Genomic DNA, 18,989 nt, shown 5'->3' with positions numbered 1-18,989 from the left:
GCTCAGGTCCCTTCTGACCCTACTAACTATGAAACTATGGTATATTTTTTTCATTCTGAGTTTTACCAATTTAAACACTGGCTTGAGAATCTATAAGTCCAGGGCACTTTGTTTTTGTACGGACACGTGCATGATAATGATAATGCTAGCGTAGTCTGCGAGTGAAATCCTGGCACTAATAAGTCACTGTCAATTTTTCCACTGACTTCACTGGGGCCAGGATCCAACTGTCTTTGCTGATCAATCATGTACAATCAATCAGAAAGAGCTGCAGAGGAAATCAATTTATTAACAAACTACTAAGAAAGGCTACAGAACTGTCCAAACAGGAATGTCAGCCAAATATACTGGAGAACTTGTGTCATTTTATGCTTCTCTTTCACGTCATTAGAAAGAAAAGTAAACATCAAAACAAAATCAGCTTTGAAGCTATTAAACACGGAGCTGGGAACATGATTACCTTTTTCACAAACCTCTCAGAAGCCAACAGCTGTGCCATGAAGGAGACGGACAGAAATTTAAAATGTCGCAGTTGCTTGTCTGAGTGGAACTCCACATTGAAAAGTTGCCCTTCTTGATCCTGCACTTTTGTCTTGCGTGTTCTTGGTTTTTTTGGTCCAGGATCATCTGTCAAAACACCCACAAATAAATCTGTTTTCTCAGCGATGGCCAAGAGAAAAGCTTTTGGTCAACAATTATAGCAAACTGGAATCAACTGTGTTTAGCACTGAAGGACAAACGTGGCCTGAGCTGTTCAGCAATGTATGGTGAAACATGATTAATTGAAACTTCTGGTCCCAATCTTACAGACCTCAGTGGCACAATTTACATAGTCTTCAACAAGAGCAATGATTGTGCAAGAACAGAATAAGCAGAGCCTAGACAGTCTGCTGCTTTTTATATTTTTCAATAGACCCTCCTAGAAAATGCTGTGTGACGTTCTTGGCTCCCTCTCCCATACTGTTTTTCATTATCTCATCAGTACTATACTACAGGTGTGACACGAGGTAAAAGCAAAGGAGAGGTACTATCATCCTGAACTTCAGCAGGCTTTCTGCCAATGCCACCGATTTGGCACAACAACAGAATCGTCTCCAAGTGAAAAAGCAAGCATTGCTGTAATATGTGGCCATTTTCATTTCCAATTGCTTGGGAAAAAATGTTGAGATTGTGTTCAATTCTTTTTGCATTTTGAATTTGACCTCCTCCTTTTGTCAAATGCAAAAGCTACTCGGCCTTCTGCCCCAAAAATGATGGAATAGAAAAGACTGTTAGCTCCCAAGCTCCACACCTATATCAAGATGTTGCCCCTTTGCTGAAAAACCTATATAAACATTAGCAATACAGAAAAACCCTTAAAAACCTTTAAAATAATGGATTAAAAAAGCACATATCATTAGTACATGCTTTTCACAAGGGCTGTTCCCTCACAAACCTGCATTTAAAAACAAAACAAAAGAACCCTAGGTACATTAAAATTAACCATGTAACCCGATTCACTTTGAAGAGCAGACCGACAAAACGAATCCACATTAAATTACTGTTTATAGTGCATAGATTGAAATTCTTATCAGCGACCCCTTTTTACAGTAATTTCTTTTGAGAATCTTACTTCAACCCACAAATAAAAAGCACTGTTTGGCCCCAAATAATTCTGGAATTAAACTTTTGAAAAAAAGAGGTATGCACTGCTTAACTGCAGCTATAAGAGAAATGTAATTAGCGTCACTTTGCATCCCTAAAAACTTAGTCAACAAAAGTTACAGTAAGACCTGCATGCACTGGTTGGTTCTGCAGAGCAAACTTGTTTAATGGTTACCTTCTTTATTCTCTGGGAGTTTCGTTAAATACTGGATTATTTTCATCAAGCTCTTGAACTGACACTGTACATTAAATTCGCAATAGATGGCAATCCAAAATTCAACATCCGTCTCCAGAACAGTATCCTGGTTAGGAATTAATCCCCCACCATAAAACAAACAAACAAACAAACAAACAAACAAAAACACGTTTAAAGAGATAGTAACCAAACAAAAAACTTTTCTTATTGAATGCATGTGAATATTCAGTACTGGGGAATTCTTAGTTACTTCTAGGGCTTCTACCAAGGGAACAGCAGCAGAAAACATTTCGGCAGACATGTGCTCGCTGGAAATGGACTGAGACAACCAGCTTATTTCACATGCAAAACTTTACCAAACTCAATTGGCAGTATAATCTTAGCTGGATCTGAACTAGTGACTGATGGTGAAACCTATTATATAGAGCCCCTGTGCTATTTTGTGGCCAAATAAAACATTTATTTTAGTCACAAGAAAAAAAAAAGAAAAATCAAATCCACTTTTTATTCTTTTAATGAAGTTAAGTTTTCTTTTTATAATACCCAAGACAAAACTATTGTCTTTCTAGGTATAGATTAAAAAGACAAGACATTCTAGCCCTTTATTGCTGATTCTCAGAGTCAAAATTGATGTAATAAAACTGAATCCCTCAAAGAGATCAAAAATAATGTAACAGCAGCAACAAAAAGAGATATTCAAGGCACAGAGCCTCTCCCAATTTTCAACAGGTTCTACATAGCCAACATCGATTGACCTCTGATTTCATTAAAGAATTAATCAGCAGGAATGCACTGCTTTTGCTAAATTTTGTCCAACATGTTATGAAAGATTACAACAAAAATACTATGGAAATATTATAGAAGCCCTATCAGCAGAATAACTAATGGATCATTAAAAAGGAATATTTCAAATATCTCAGTTACTTGGCACCATATATGCTGTTTTTCAGTTTTCTGTATCTGTATCATCCACCCTGCACAATGAAATACAGCTGCTTTACTTTTTGAATAAATTTTATGTTTGGGTTCAAAAGCTTATTGGGGAATGTGAAAAGTAAATTTCAGTAAAGTTTTTAATCGCCCCCTTTAAAAATAAAAGGACCTCTGAATTTTGAACTGGAAACCACCCTAAGTCTCCCTTTAACTTTCTGTATAAGCTATGTACTTTTTGCTGTATCTAGCTGTGGCAGCATTCACCTACACAACGATAGCGAACATGGAAAGGGCGTTCCTAGGGACATGTAACAACAAACATTACAAAGTGGCCTACGCTACACAATCTAGCATCTCTGTACACGTCTCTGGTCAAACCAGGCTATACTATGGTTTATTCTGGCTTGTGTAGAGGAAAGAAAAAATATTTTATTTCATACTGAATGGCCAGGTAAGAAAGAAAATATCCATGTTAAAATTGTTTTTTTTGATTAAGACTCTCTCTTCAGGACAGGATTAACCAAAAAACATGTTCACCATTAGTTATATTTGTACGGCAGATGGGGACTTTATCCCATTGTTTCTAAAGGTAAAAATAGATGAAATGAACAGAATTTATGCATCATTCTTACTACATGTATTTACAAGAGAAGAGTTCATCCTTCTCATTCTAACCTTTTCTCCACTGCTGGCTGCAGTCACTGTTTTGGTCACATGCTGTTCAAACAGCAGCACCAGAAGAACCCAGAGGAATCGATCCCCTCCCAATGTATCAACCAGCTGTGCCAGGATGGGCAGGCGTCTGTGTTCCGGTACATGAGGCAAGGCATCCACAAACACACGTATTACTTTAATTACTACTTCCTCCACACCCCTCGAGGTCTCTGGAGAGCCACCATCATCAGCCTAATAACAAGGCAGTATGTTAAAATGTTAGAACATGTTAACCTAAAGAGACTTCTTCCATGCACACAGAATGATTACAGAAGCAGAAATTATTCTTGTGTGCCAAACAGATCAAAGCAAGACTTCAACCAAGCATTACAGTCTCGAGGCAAACACCCTTCTATCTTAAAGAAGCCTCCACCTGTTTAACTGTTCAGTCCCTAGTGCAGCTGCAGTCCACCAGCACAGAGTACTGGTGCAAAATTTTACACCGGTGCAATTTTTCTTAAGGTAGACAAGCCCTTACATACTAGGCATAGTATTTATTATTGTGAGTAGCCATCTCAAGAAACAAATCAGAATTAGAAACTGCTCAGTAGTAGGTCCTTGCAGAATACAAATTTTCAAGAATATAATTACAAAATACCCAAGGACCTGATTAGAAACTACAAAGACAAAGGAAATTCAGAGCAACAGAACAAATTTCAGAGTAGCACTCATTACCCTTCTTCACACTCCTTTAGAAGAGGACAAAAATTGCATCAGCTTGAAACCAGGATATTAATCCTGCAACTACAGTCCTTTTTTTTTAAACAACGAAGTTTTGTGCTTTTAAAATGTTACTTAAAACAGCATTCAATCACTGAATTTTCATGAAGATTTTATGGAATGTATTTCAATTAAAATTGGGTGGATTTTCAAAAGCATCTGGCATTACCTGAAGTCAATAATAGTTTTTTCAAGGGTGACCCAATGCTGAGCGCATGGAAATCTTACCTTCAGCATGCATTTCAATTTTTCCTTCAAATCTTACTTTAACACACTTGTAATTTGGTAGGCTTTACAGAATATCTATACTCACTAACATACAGCAGTCTACATGTAAAACAGACATTCGTATCTGCATATAAAAAAATTGTTTTTCTGGCAACGTAAAAAATCCACTATTCTGTAAGTTCCAAGTTACTTTTAAGAGTTTTCTGGAGAACAGTTTGATTTCTTTAAAGACAAACAATAGAAAAGGTAAAATGGCTTTGTATTTCTTTAATTTGTTTGAGCATGGAGGAAGCTTGCAACATGCAACTAGAAAAAATTCTTGTACATGTTTTCCCATTAGAAAACAACAAAAAAAAGTCTTGTGCACTATATATTTTTCTCACAGAATCGGCAAAGAGAACTAATAATATTTATTAGATTAGAAACAATGCACAAATGGACCCTAATTGATGGAAAATGTTTTTATTCAAGCTTATTTAAAAAAAATTGGGGAGGGGGACAGGTGGAAGGGTTGGTTGTTTGGTTTGATTTAAGCTTATTTAACTCAAATGGCTAAGGAAAGAGAAAGAAAGAGAGAGAAAGAGCATGAGTGAGTGCAAAATGGAAGAAAAGAAATCTTTGTTAAAGATCTGACATTCTCACTTTCTTCAGATAATGGCTGAAAAGCTCAAACTACGTACGTGATTCAGCTATCCAGCAAGAACAGGATTGATCAGATCTTGCTCCTGAGACTTCTATGGCAAAAAGCTAACTCCTTCCTCCGCCCCCCCAGACACATACATCCCATGTCTTTAAGAATTGCTGTGCACAAAGAAGGCATAACCCTCTCCAACTACAGCTCACATTTACAATAAAGATGCTTGTGGACTAAAAAAAGTAAGTAACTTATTTAGGAAAATATATGGTGTTTTAATTAATCTCTACTGGAGTTTTTAAGTATGTCACTGCAAAACAAAAACCAAAAGATGTTTCAGACTAGGTGTGTGGGAATCTTCTCCATTTCACCTTTGATAAAAAACATTTCTGACTCCTGTAGTTATAGAGCATGCTTTCTCAGTTTACTTTTTGCTGGACTCCAGCTGGTAGGCCAGGCTAGTCTGGTCTGTTGATACCCAGTAAAAAGCCATGCTCCATCGATACTATAATTCAGCTGTAGTTTTTTTTTTAAATGCCTGACTTCACTATTTACAGCCTTTTCCCATCTAGTAATGAATGAAAAAAAAAAAATCTTACCTGTATGAGAGCAGGAATAACCATTTTCACTGTCTTACTAATTACTTGGAAACTATAAGTATCATCTAGACGCATGACATTTGCCCCCATGAAAGTAAAAATGGGCATGATGTTGTGGAGAACTTTATCCTGGAAAACAAAAGACAGTAGAGATTTCAGTTTTAGTCACTACTATCTGTGTAATTATTTTTCTTGTTTTCTGCAACATAAAACTTTAAGGCATTTGAACCCTTTTATATCTGGATAAGTTTCTAAACACATTTCCTAGTATTAAGATACCTGAGAAAAAGGAAGGAATTGTCTAGTAACTACTTTTTTTTTTTGTTTAACTGACTAGATTTCAAATTTGCTGTGTCCTTATAAACTACCATGCGACTGTGCTAAAGAGCATGTAGTATTTTGCGATCCAGACAAACGTCTAAGGATTAAAGCAAGAAAACAGCTATAATCATACTGTCATGTACAATATTATCTATGGGGAAATTTTCAAATGCAGCCAATTTCCACTGAAAGTTGACCAAAGTGGACAACTTGCTGTCCACTGAAATACCTGATATTCCAGAAAAGATACCAAGAAATACAATTTTAATAATCTGCTTAAAATATACATTTTCTGATTTCTTCTGGCTGAACAGAACCACAATATTACTTTAAAAACAGAAAGTTAATTTGAGATGTCTACTCTTTTCAGTTTAACTTCATTATACTGTATGATAGCTTTAAAGCCAATGGAAATCTGAAAATAAAGTCATCTTGTTAAAGCCCATATGTCATTAGTTTTATAAGATCCCATTGCAAGAGTCTATGAAGAGGTTTCCCATTCAGAGTTAACAGACAGAAGGAGCATTTCTAGTTTAGAAAGACAGTTAATACCCAGGCCAAGACCTTCCTCTATTTTAAACAGGGTAACTAGAAGGTGACCCAGTATTTAAGGATGGAACCTGGGGTGTAGTAAAGCCAGTGATATAACAGAGGTAACTTTAGCAATATGACAGTGATATGAGACTTAATTCTACAAATAATTCTTAACAATGAGACTTAATTCTACAATGGTCCAATAAGCTTCATTTTTGGTTTGGGAAGAAAGCAAGTTCTTTAAATTTGTAGACTGAGTAACAGGAGAGCGCAAAAATATGCCTTTATATACAGATACACTTTAACAACTTTTACATAGACTGAAGAGAATCGTTAAGAAAAATTCGTATGTTAAAACCATTCTATAAAAGCCAGGAGTGCTCAAGCCCCAGCCTGCAGGTCAGATCCAGCCCACAGAGCAATGTCATCCATCCAAGAAGGCTCCACACAGGACTGAAAATTTGGCAGTGGGGTAATGGTGGCCGTATTAATTGTCACTCTACTGCCAAATTTTGGGCTGAATAACACAGCTTTGTGCACTAAATTGTAGCAGTGTGGAGGGCTAAGCCAGGTCATGGTGGGATCTGGGCTTGCTTGGCCAGGCTGATGTGCTACCAGATCTAGGCACATGTGGCCCGACCCAGTGGTATTCAGTTGGCCTGCAGGGCCGAAAAGTTGAGCAGCAATAGCATAAACAAATTTCAATCTATACAGGGGAACACTGGCTTCAAAGACCTGAAACATTACAAAAGAAAATTGTTGCAGTCACTGCTGCACAAGACAGAAACCTTTAAAGAATATCAGTTGCTGTCAATGCAGCCTACATGCTCCTCTCAGCTACATGGTGTAAAGGGGAAAAAGAAGAAAGGCAGGCATGAAGGCTCTGAATACAGCAGGAGCATATTAAGCCACTTAACCCAAAGGAAGCAATGCCTTGATGAAGAGCACTTCGTTTTTGGAAAAAATCTTCCATTCTAAATGGGCATTTTCCATGGAAGAAAGGTAAAATTACATCCCATAATAATTAGAGATTAAAGTCTCACAACAAAGTATCATTTTGCTTTTTAAATAAAAAAAAGGGAAGTAGAAATCTCTTTGAAAAATAAGCCACGTTAACTTGCAGCCCCTGGTTACTTTCACAAAGGTTTTCTGCAGTGTAGACTTCTATATCATCAAGCTTTTCTTTTCTTCCCTTCTCTAAAAGGCAGAGGAAAGAGAAGGTCTGCTAATAACCCTTATGCCCTACTTACTGGAAACATGCCAGCTACAGCTCCAAGCAGTAGCAGTGCATGATGATGTGTCTGAGGCATTTCCGATACCCTGATGCACTGAACTATCAGCTCCACGTTGAATTTTTCTTTATCAAGAGTATCTGCAAAAGGGAAAAATAATTTATTTTTTGTGTAATATTTTTTTAAATGGTAAAAGGAACTTTTAAAATCCTGAAGACAGCCATGTACAAATGGTAGGAAAGTCTCCATAACCAAAACAAGAACCTGTGATTTTTACCTGACTGGATCCTGCTGCCATCTGGGGATAGTTTCTGACAGATGTTTAGCAAACAGCTAAGGATTAGCTGTTTTGTATACTCTAGATTTTCATCTTCTGATGTGGAAGGCTCCAAACATCTACAGATTCAGGAGGGAGTTGGGGGTGGGTGGAAACAAAATTCAGAAAAAATATGTAAAAGTAAGTAATGAACTAAAATTCAAACCAAGGGAAAATATTTTAACAGGAAGACTGGTAAAGTATGAGACTGCCGTAAAAGCAAGGTTACTTTTTCAGGGTCCATGGACAACAAAAAAAAGGCCGAACTTTCCTACCTTATCCCCATGTCTTTTTTTTTCCTTTTAAATAACTAAAAAATTGAAAATATGGACAGCTTGTAATTTTTCATTATGGGTCCATTAAAAATAATTTCCATTGTCCAGAAAGATTCAACTTGAATACTTAAACATCAGTGAAAGAAAAACTTCACTGAAATATCCACTTCCCTCTGCAGAGCTGAAGGTTTCAAATTTACATTGTAACTTTTAAGACAACTTAATGTTTGAGAGAGATGTGGCTGTAAAGTCTTTAGAAGAGTACTGAAAGAAAACATTTGGACATCGGGCCAGGCTGGAAGCAGCAGTAATCTTGTTGTGCTGTCCCTAAACAGGGCAATACTACCATTTTCTGGAAATCGTCTCCTGCTAGCCTCATTTGACGTGTCACAGGAGTATCACCCCAACCATATGCTGGCACTGCCATTGTTGAAATGAGGTTTTAGGAAACAAGCTATGCCCCTCTGAACCCTTGGTATAAGAAATAAAATTGCTAGTCCACAGAAGAAAATCCAAGCGTGTGATTTCACTCTCACATACTAATATTTTACACTCTGTTTCCAAGGAGAGAATGCATAAGGACTTATGTTTAATAAGGACTTATGTACCATTACCTGGCTAGCAAGTTAAAAAGCGTAGGGACCAGTGCCTGAGGATGTTTGAGCTTCTTCTTGTGCTGTAGTAGTTCCAGAATGAGCGTGACCCTCTGCCAGTTCATGCTCCTTGTTTCCTGAACTGATTCTCCATCTTGAGGCTTTCTAGAAAAATTGAAAAGCAGTGAATAAGGACACACTCATGGAAAGTAAAATGAAAACACTATTTAGCACAGCATGCAATAAAAAAAAATTACATGGTACAGTTTGCCAAGTTTTCACATAGCACACAAACATCTCTTTGGTATTGATCCAAGTAGAGATGATGATAAAAATGTGCGACGTTTCAAACAGAAATAGAATCTGAGTGCATACAGCAACAAAAAAATAAACACAGTTAAAAAAAATAAGAAAAAAGGCAATGGGCGCATTCCTAAATACAACACCATTTTTCTGCAACAGGTTCCAGTGACTGACATTCCTATCTAAGTTGAATCAGTTGACTGAATGTTGACCTGCTTGTCATTGGACAGTGATCGCATTACAAAGACTGACTGCCAGTTTACAGCTAACCAAGGACGGAGAAGCCAGTCTCTGACAAATAATCTAATGAGCCAAGTGACTGGAAAAGGAGAAAGAGGAACAGGAGGAATGATTAACTAAGAAGAGATTTTCTTTCCCTACTGTAGTTACTAAACTTATGAATAAATCTTACCCACTAGAAAATTAGTGAGATGCAAGGTTTTATCTTTTACCCTATCTTCTTGCATATTTCCCAGACAATTAGGGGTAAGGCTTTAACCTTAAAAACTTAGCCACGTGCACACAACTGAATCCATTCATTTTCTTTACACAAACATTTAAAGTTAAAATGCACACAAAAAATTATTGTAGCTTGATGTGTGCATCAAGTTCAACATAAGAATTCAAGATTCTCATATGAAGGATCGGCTTCTTTTCTGCCAATTAATTTTCTCAAAATAATAATATGGGCAGGGTGTATACTCTTGTGGCCCTTGGGTTTTTTCCCCTACAAAAGTAGACCCAGTGTTATCTGTAATACTAAATACTAAATATTTAGTATTCCAATACAAAAACAGAGAGCCCATAACTTCTCTATCCCTATGCTCTCTACCTCTGTTGCTGCATTTTCTGTCTTCTTGTTTGCTGAATAGTAGCTGGAACTTTGACTTTTTCGGGAGGCTCCAATTCCACACACATCTGCTCAGCATCAACAGAAATCTAAAATAAAGTATAAAAAAAGACAACTAATTACATAAGGACTGCCCTAATCCAGCCACCTATCCAGGTGCCTGCCCACTTATTTGCCAAAATGAGAAATCATTTTTAAGTTATGTATTATGATAAACTGCTATATTAAAACCAAAATTACAACAAAAAACATGGTTGGGGAAAATGCTTCTGGGTTTTCCCTAACTAGTTTTTCAAACATAGTGGAATGTTCCTCCTTTCTTTAAAATTTATTCTTGCAATATAACAAGTGCTATTAGGATTCAGATAAATACGATCTGCATCTTTAAGAAAACTGTTAAAATGCACCTTTAACACCTGCTTATTCAATTATAAGACTTTATATACATGGCTTTTTTTTATTTCTGATTATGTCATGTTATGAATTGCTTAAGCAATAAAAATAATTACTATTGCAACCAGGATCCATCTTTCCATCTCTTAAACAAATTCCCAAATCCCAAGAGTCTACAACTTACCCCTTTAAAAACACTGCTAACTGTCTGGGCACAGAGTGGGTTTTTGCAGTTTACTAGTAAATCAAACAATACTTTTAGAAGCTTCTGTTGCATGTTCCCATCTTTCACTGTAGCAAAGAATGGCTTAGTAATCTATAAATATTAAAAAAAAAAAAAAAGTATTTAAATGAAGCCAACATGGATTTGGGTAACTTTTTTTTTTTAATGACAAAATGTAAAATTCAAAATTTAAATCAGATTTACATACAATTTGCTATAAATACACACACAATATTTACATACATACATGTCAAAACATACACAAGTACACATGTAATATGTGTATACAATTAATTTTCACATGCACATACACACTACAAGCACACAGAAATAATTTACATATTTTTACATACTGTAAGTATACACATACTATGCTATGTGTAGGATAATAAAAAAAGCGTATACATTCATGCATACTTTTAAGATACTCTACAGGCATATTAACATTTAATCTATTCTGGATTTGTGCAAAACTGCTGCTCTGCTTTTATAACTATAATATAATATTTTCTGCTGCAGGGCCGCTTAATGAACTTCGGTAAGCTGTCGAGGGCCACAAAGGTAGCGCCGCCCCTTGACAGGGGCCCCGTCCCCTAGTTACCATCTTGGGATTCGAAGTCCCGCCCCCTAGTCCCTGACCTTTGCCTCTGGAAATCTCTCCCCTTGCCTCCAAAAGTACTCCTTATGGGGGAGAAGGTGGGAGGGGGGTGTTGCGTGTGCAGAGGGGAGTTGCTGTTTGAACCAGAAAAAAAAAACCAATTCATATATTAAAAATCAAACATCGTGTGCAACATATTTTAATTTTATTAGCAAAAATATTTGTGTCATGATTTGTGTTTGAGTTGTGTGTATAGAGGCGATTGCACAATAGCTCAAAAATAAAGTCTTACTTTTGCATATTGTAGTTGGGGAGTGTGCGGTTGGTGTGTGTGTGGGGGCACAGGGTATGGTTGTGTGGTTTTGGGGGGGGAGGGGGCATAGGAAGGGTAGGGGCTGTGGGGATGCCCTCCACACACTGTCCCCCATAATGCAGTGCCAGCTGGCAGCAGCGACAACAGCAGTAATAGGCAACGGGCCTTTGGGGGCACTTGTGGTCCGCACAGGCACTGCTGCCTGCTGGTACGCAGCTCCAGCCAGAGCTGCATGTGGTGGTGAAGAGCACAGCCAGGCAGGCCCACCTCTATTGTGCCGGGCACCTCACAGTGCAAATGCAGCCCCCATCATTTGCGTGCCACTGAGGGAAACCCTGCATAATGGAGCCAGCTGCCTTTCCCACTCCCTTCTGCCACAGAAGCAGGAGACAGAGCTACCTGCCACTTCTGGCAGAGTCCCCTTGCCATGTGCAGCTGCCAGAAGGCAGCTGGCTCCATCATGCGGGGCTTACCCTGGTGGCACGTGAATGCAGGGAGCTGCACATGTGCTGTGGGGAGCTCCACACGATAGAGGTGGACTGGCTGGGCTGCATGAACAGTGCATGCCCCCAGCAGCTGGTGATGGGGCAGGCTGTGTCAGCAGGGGCAGGAGCGCGGCAGTGGGGAGCTCCTGCAGACACTGCCGGCAATGAAGAGGAGTTGCTGGATTTCAGAGAAGCTGAGCAGGTCCTCCAGCAGCTGCAGCAATGGCAGCAGCAGCTGCACCCAGAAGCTGCACGCTGGCTGGGCTGGATCCTTCCATGCACGAGGGCAGGAGCAAGGTGCATGAGTCAGGTGGGCTACAGTTTGTTGGTGGGTGCCCATGAACCAGATGAAATGACCTGGCGGGCCAGATCTGGCCCATGGGCCATATTTTGCCTGCCCCTGAACAAAGTGAACAACTGATTTTTAGCCTATGCCAAAGAAAGCTATTTCTTGCTTGCTACATCTTCTTAACATTATGGCTTTTGGTTTTACAAAGAGATTTTGAAATACAGCTACAGCACTTACTGGTAAAAAGCAAAGAAACTGCAGCAACAGCAACATAGTGCAACTCTGAAACCTTTCTTTATTAAAAAACAAGCTAAAAGAGGAAAGAAATCATGTTTCCTATCCAATATGCTTACTTGAATTGTCCATTTAGAAAACATTTCAAGAAAGCTAAGTGGACTTTGGAAACAAAAAAACCCCAGTTCTAAATTTTAGGCCTTGAAAGAATCCTTTTAAATTAACTAACCACGCTGAAAAAGAAAATACAATTTTTTCATAACAAATGAAAACCTTCTTTCAGAACCCCCTACCTGCCCAAGTGCTGTGATCTGGAGAGCTGGAATGCCTTTGTAGAGCTCCTTTGTAGTGTGAAGACTTTTAATGAACAAATCCAGACACTGCTGATTCTTGCACAAGAGGGCAGCTGAGTGTTCGTTGTATTTCTCAAGGATGAGATGCAGAAGAAGCACCTCATCTTTCAACACTGTCTCAGGATCTTTCAGGACTTTCTCCAGCACCCTGTCTATTGCAGGCAACAAATGGGAAAGAACCACCTGCAAATGGAAAACGTTTCCATTTCAGAAGCAGGATTTCATTTTAGCACAACAGTAATATTGCACATTACTTTTTACATTACACTTCTAGAAAAAGAAAAAGCAAAGCTGCTGCTTAAGGCAACCACAGGTACATGCGAGTTCATAGAAAGGACCATTCTTTTCTAGAAAAGACAGACAAAGGATTTTCCCCAAGAAGATTTTGTTTTGTACTGTTAAGCAATTTTACTTATGACTCTACTGCAGAGTCCTGGACCCCCCAAAAATTCCATACAGAGCAAGGAAACAGTTTCAATAATTTTTTATTTAGATTTTTGCAACCTTGACCTAGCACAGGTCAAGTGGGACAGGGTGCCCTGTGTATAACACGCAGCAGTTCAGGAAGGAAGCAGGCAGCTTGGTGGCAGATGGTGCAGGAAGCAAAGAGCAGAGTAGCAGATCAGGCATGGAGCAGAAAGCAGAATGGTGGATCGGGCAAGGGATCAGAATAGCGTGGGCTTAATTTGTGGCACACCTGCCAAAAAGATTGGGCCCCGTTTACCTGGCATATTGTTAGAAGTATTAGCTAAAAATAATTCAGAGTTAGTCAAATGTAACAAAGCTATCACAGCTAAATAATACTGCATCTTCCAATTTCTGCACATTTCAACCAACTCCCCCCAGTTTACGAAACAGTCCTACCCATAAATCAAATAAAAAAGCTGAAAGTTCATACGTACTTCACCATTAACTGCATGGAGAATTTTCATCAAATTCCTTGCAATATATGATGGACAAGTGGGGACTTGTACACAATCAAGTAGGTGTTTCAAAGCTTCTGACAATTTCTGTTGGGATTTTTGTTCACTGTGTGTCTGCAGTTCCTTAAACAGGCCTCCTAGGCTCTAGTCAGAAAAATAAAAGTTAACATACTAAGAGTTATTAAAGATTCCAAAGAGCTGTAACAAAAGTGTAAGCAAATGCAATGTAAGAAAGATATGAACAAACAAAATTACTCATTCATTTTTAAGTCATTTAGTTAATTTTTCCCTTCCATCATAAGTAAACAACGTCTCTTACCTGATATATATCCAAATTCTTTGTACATAAATAATTTAGCAGAACAAATAGGCTTTTAGGAATATACAAATACTGGCTATCTAAGAAAGCATTAGTGAATGGCTTACTGATACTGGAAAGAACCCTCCCAAGAGATCTGTATGTGCTTGGGATTCTCTTCCTTCACCATCATTTTCATCTGTAGGATTATCTGTGAGAAGAGGCTTCAATGTCTGCCCTTTAACATACTTGTTTGTGGAGGAAAACAGTCAAACTCTTAGGCCCTATTTTTCCAAAAAAAAAAATAGCAACCCGTTGGGAATAATATCTGGAGGAGGACTTGTGGAACAACCTTTCCTCCTAGTGGGCCTCAGAAGAGTTATCTGGGAATCCCTGAGAAAACTTAACAGCAGGGCAGAACTTCATCTAGTATGACCACTGCAAACTTTCTTAAGGAAGGAAATGGCTGGCTGAGAAAACAACCAATCTTTACTCCTTCAGCAATGTCAGTTTTATTCAACATAAACTTAGCCTTTACTCTGCAGAGATTACTAGAAATTAACATGGAAAACATGGCTGTTTTCTGAACAAGATTTGTTAGAAGTCATGAACATTAATCTGCATTTTAATACAAACCATATGGATAAAAAGGATAGCTCTGATTTCTAGAAGCTGGAGCTCAAAGCAGCACCCCACATTCCACTTCTTTATATACATATTAGCATAATCTTACCTGAGTTACATATGTTGGATCAGATATGATCTCCTCGGTTTTTTGGACCAGGTGATGAAGAATGGGATGAAACAGAGACTCCTTTATTCCACTGAGGGAGCGGAGGCATTTAAGAGCAGCTCTTCGAACTTCACTTACAGGACTCCCAAGATTAATCAGCAAAGATATCACCACTAAAAATGGGAGGAGGGGGAAGGAGTGGGGCAAAATACAAGTTAAAAGATGGGAATCTCAACAGTTGCCCTAAAAGATCATTAAAGGGTTTGCTCCTTTCACTATAAACCTTGAGGGATTTCAAGTGACTTTAGCATGAACTGTGTGGATATTTGGCTATGTGCTTTATCATAAGGATACTTGGACTCTTTTAAAAATCAAAGGGTTTACACATTTTGATGCTGAAGACTATGCAACACATCACTGTGTGTGTTAAGACTGAAACGTGTTTTCTGAAATACATTTCTACAGAACTGACAGCACATTATTGTATACCACAACAATTATTACTACTGCTGTGGTTATGATTTGACATAAGCATCCTCATTAATTTTGTCTACGATGTAGGGTTTCTACAGGAAACATAACACACTACAAGGAAAAGGGAAGTCTTAATTTCTTGTTCTGGAGTATAAGCATGGGCTATATTAATCCAGGACTAGGACTCAGAAACTGAAATGGACGCTGTTTGCCCTTACCTGTGGAGGAAGGTGATACTAGCTGTTTCTTCTTCTGGGCTGCCAGTGATGTAAGCACTGCATGCCCTATATACAAAGCTTGAGTCTGTAACACTGCATTCACTGTGTAGCTTAGTTGATTTGAAAGGTTGTAGTTGTAAGTCCATAAAATTGAAAGGAATCTGAACAGCTTTTCTGAGTCTTCTAAATGTACCTGTGAAATAAAAATTAAAATATTACAAAATTTTGCTTCACTTGCTTGCCTATTAAGAGCAAAAATTAAGAGCCTATATATTTTATTCAGAGCAGCTGCAATTTTGTACCAGAATAAGCAATCCCTGTTTTTTATTCATTACTTTGAAGCACTGATTTTTAATCGTCCAATTAACACTTTTCACAGTTGTATCTCATAGTAATGCTAACATTAATTTCATGTGTCACATGGCTTTCTTGGTCAAAATGGAAAAATATACAATCCACTTCACTCCAAAATACTAGATTTTGGCATGGTGACCATAGGAATTTCTAGCAACGCTCAAAGTGGTGGTGGTTAGGGGGCGGAGGCAACATTATAATGAATTCCGAAATTAGGATGGGGAGAGAAGAAACAAATCACTGAAGTTTCAAGTTATAGTAGTTTACTAAGGGTCATTTAAACCTGCATTAAAATGGGGTTAAAGCTATAGCATGGTTAGCTCTACTTATATCATTATAGATGTAATGGTTTCATGTGTCCTCATCTATTCAGCTGATGAGCACTTCTGAGTTTATAAGCCCCTCACCACAACAATATATCATTATTAGGGCGAAATTTCGCCAAGTGTTTCGTTTTCAAGCTGTTGCAACACGTTTTGAGTTTGAAACAGTGAAATTGAAATGAAACAAAAAGATTTAAAACAGCCACAAAAAGAAATGAGGGCACTTGAAATGTTTTGAAACATTTCAAGTTTCGAAGCAGCAGGGTGCCAGGAGGCAGGGGACAGCCAGGGCTGTGCTCCGAGTGGCTCCGCCAGCCCCATAGAGCTCAGCCCAGCAGTGGGAGGTGGAGCACAGTCCTGGCTCTTCCCAGTCTCCCACCACTGGGCTGTGCGCCGAGCAGCTCTGCCAGCCCCACGGAGCTGAGCCTGGTGGTGGGAGGTGGGGGAGAGCCACTGGCCAGGGCAGAGCTCTGAGCAGCTCTGCCACTAGCTCTCCCCCACCTTCTGCCACCAGGCTGAGCGCCATGGGGCTGGTGGAGCTGCTTGGAGTGCAGCCCAGTGGTGGGAGGTAGGGGAGAGCCAGGGCTGTGCTTTGTGGGGCTGGCAGAGCCACTCGGAGCACAGCCCTGGCCAGTGTCTGCCCCCTGCCTCCCACCACAAGGCTGAGCTCCATGGGGCTCGTGGAGACCCTTGGAGTACAGCCTGGCAGTGGGAAGCAGGGAGTGCCAGGGCTGTGGTCCGAGCAGCTCCTTCAGTCCCAAGGAGCTGAGCCTACCCTCCCAGCACTGCCCGACTCCTCCCGAGTGCACAGGCAACCCAGATCTGCATGTGGGATGACAGGAGGCTGCCACTGCTGCCAGCAGCATCACCAGTCTTCCTGGCGCTGGGCGCAGGCCATGCTCAGGTGGTACAAAAACAGCATCCTGTCATCTCAAATACAGATCTGGGGGGTGGGGGGCACATCCCTGGGAGGAGTCTGGCTACTATCCCTGCAATTTTCATCTGAATCAGGCAAGAAATGACAAAGTTTTAGGCATTTTCATGACTTCCCCATTATAGCCTATGGGCGAAATGTGTTGAAACAGCTTTGACAAAATGAAACACTGGCCCTTCAAAATGGCAAAACAGACACCAAAACAAAGCAGTGCTGTTTCGCACCGTCCTAAGTTCTTTGCATCTGTCCACAGCCCTGAATATACTGGAATACAAATGCTCTTTAAATGCTTCTTTCTCCATCTCAGAGACACTACCAGAGCAAACTCTTAGATCAATAGCTGATCTGGAGACTATAATTCACCACTTCAAGCATCTATATTGAACTAGTGCAACTCTGTGGGACTTTCCTTTGAGCCAATATGAGAACTGCTTAGTATATAAAAATGTAGTTTCTTAATAGTTCACCACAACCAACTCAATCTAGAACGTTTGTTTTGAAGCCATGACACTATTACCTAATGACATCCCTTTTTGTTTTAAAGACCTTATTTACTACTTAGATTTGGGTTTTTTTAACACCAATTAACACTACTTTCTACGTTCTACATACAGCAAAAGCCGTGTTAACTGGCACCTTATAAGCCGGCATGCTCTGTTAACCAGCGTGTAAAGGAAAAGTGAAACCGTAAGTGCCACGGCAGAGCCCCCACGGCCCGGGAGAAAGCAGCCTGTGCTGCCAAGCCCCCACGGTTCAGGGGCATAGCAAGCTGCGCAGGTCCCCCCTCTCTGACCCTTGGGGCCCATGGGAGGGGCAGTGATGCAGAGGGAGGGGCAGCAACACCCCAGATGCAGTGGGACAGGTGGCGACCCGAACAGGCAAAAACACCTGTTCCGGCTGCTCAGTTATCGGGCATATTTTGTTATCTGGCACCCTCCATTCCCCATGTGTGCTGGATAACAAAGCTTGTACCGTAGAACTTTCTACGTTCATTCCATCCAGGAAGAGCACACACCAACTGCAGATGCTTCCTCAGCCTGATGAAGGGTTTTTAATCCCAAAAAGCTTGCTAAGAACATTTTTTTTCCAGCTATTTAAGTTGGTCTAATAAAAGATACCAGATTCACTCAAAGAACCTTGTCTGCCTATGTCCTTAAACCAATATGGCTAAATCTATACCCCACTACTTTCTACACTGCAGCATTCCCTTTGAGGTCTTAAGGACTTTCTCTCTTGAGAATATATCTGATAAACAAGAAAATAAGATTAGAAATTAATTGATCAAAAAGGCCATGGTGAAAATCAGTCCTAACCAGCAGACAAAATAATGGGGAGTGTGAGTGTGAGAGAGAGAGAGAGAGAGAGAGAGAGAGAGAGAGAGAGAGAGAGAGTGTGGTACAACCTGATTTCTTTTCTCTTTTTGCCGTCTGTTTAATAAAAGTGCGTCTCAGCTAGACTGCATCTCATGTAACATTTCTGTAAGCCCCTTAGAAGAGAGACATTGAAAAGCAGTATCTCAAGCAAATCAACACTGGCCTAAGTTGCACAGGAATACTACATTCTTTGCCTGTCTTCCTCAGGTAACAAGATGACCGTGAGGAGTTAGCACTAGAAAATACAGCTTGTTTCTATCTTTGTGTGTGTGGTCTGGTTTCATCTTAAAGGAAACAGAACAAGTCTACAAAAACAAAAGCAGCTTCAGCTCATCTCAACTGAGTTTCATAGTTTCATAGTTTCTAGGGTCGGAAGGGA

At 39.6% G+C, this 18,989-nt stretch overlaps 1 protein-coding gene across 2 annotated transcripts in view; it reads right to left on the bottom strand.

Moving 5' to 3' along the window:
• Positions 1-18,989, bottom strand: part of HEATR1 (HEAT repeat containing 1) — a 68,227-nt gene that overhangs the window by 21,996 nt on the left and 27,242 nt on the right. For both annotated transcript variants that reach the window (XM_019527117.1, XM_019527118.1), the window contains exons 20-32: positions 15,627-15,819; positions 14,935-15,107; positions 13,883-14,047; positions 12,921-13,163; positions 10,670-10,801; positions 10,075-10,181; positions 8,961-9,104; positions 8,033-8,151; positions 7,774-7,895; positions 5,669-5,797; positions 3,449-3,679; positions 1,820-1,946; positions 461-627 (exon numbers count right to left, since the gene is read on the bottom strand). In XM_019527117.1, coding sequence (XP_019382662.1) covers positions 461-627; positions 1,820-1,946; positions 3,449-3,679; positions 5,669-5,797; positions 7,774-7,895; positions 8,033-8,151; positions 8,961-9,104; positions 10,075-10,181; positions 10,670-10,801; positions 12,921-13,163; positions 13,883-14,047; positions 14,935-15,107; positions 15,627-15,819 — 2,052 coding nt within the window. The remainder of the gene's footprint in view (positions 1-460; positions 628-1,819; positions 1,947-3,448; positions 3,680-5,668; positions 5,798-7,773; positions 7,896-8,032; positions 8,152-8,960; positions 9,105-10,074; positions 10,182-10,669; positions 10,802-12,920; positions 13,164-13,882; positions 14,048-14,934; positions 15,108-15,626; positions 15,820-18,989) is intronic.

This window comes from Gavialis gangeticus, unplaced genomic scaffold, assembly GCF_001723915.1.
Source record: "Gavialis gangeticus isolate Ggan-Ray unplaced genomic scaffold, GavGan_comp1, whole genome shotgun sequence".
Taxonomy (NCBI): Eukaryota; Metazoa; Chordata; order Crocodylia; family Gavialidae; genus Gavialis; species Gavialis gangeticus.
Note: the sequence above shows the minus strand (reverse complement) of the source record. Positions and strands in the feature narration are given on the sequence as shown.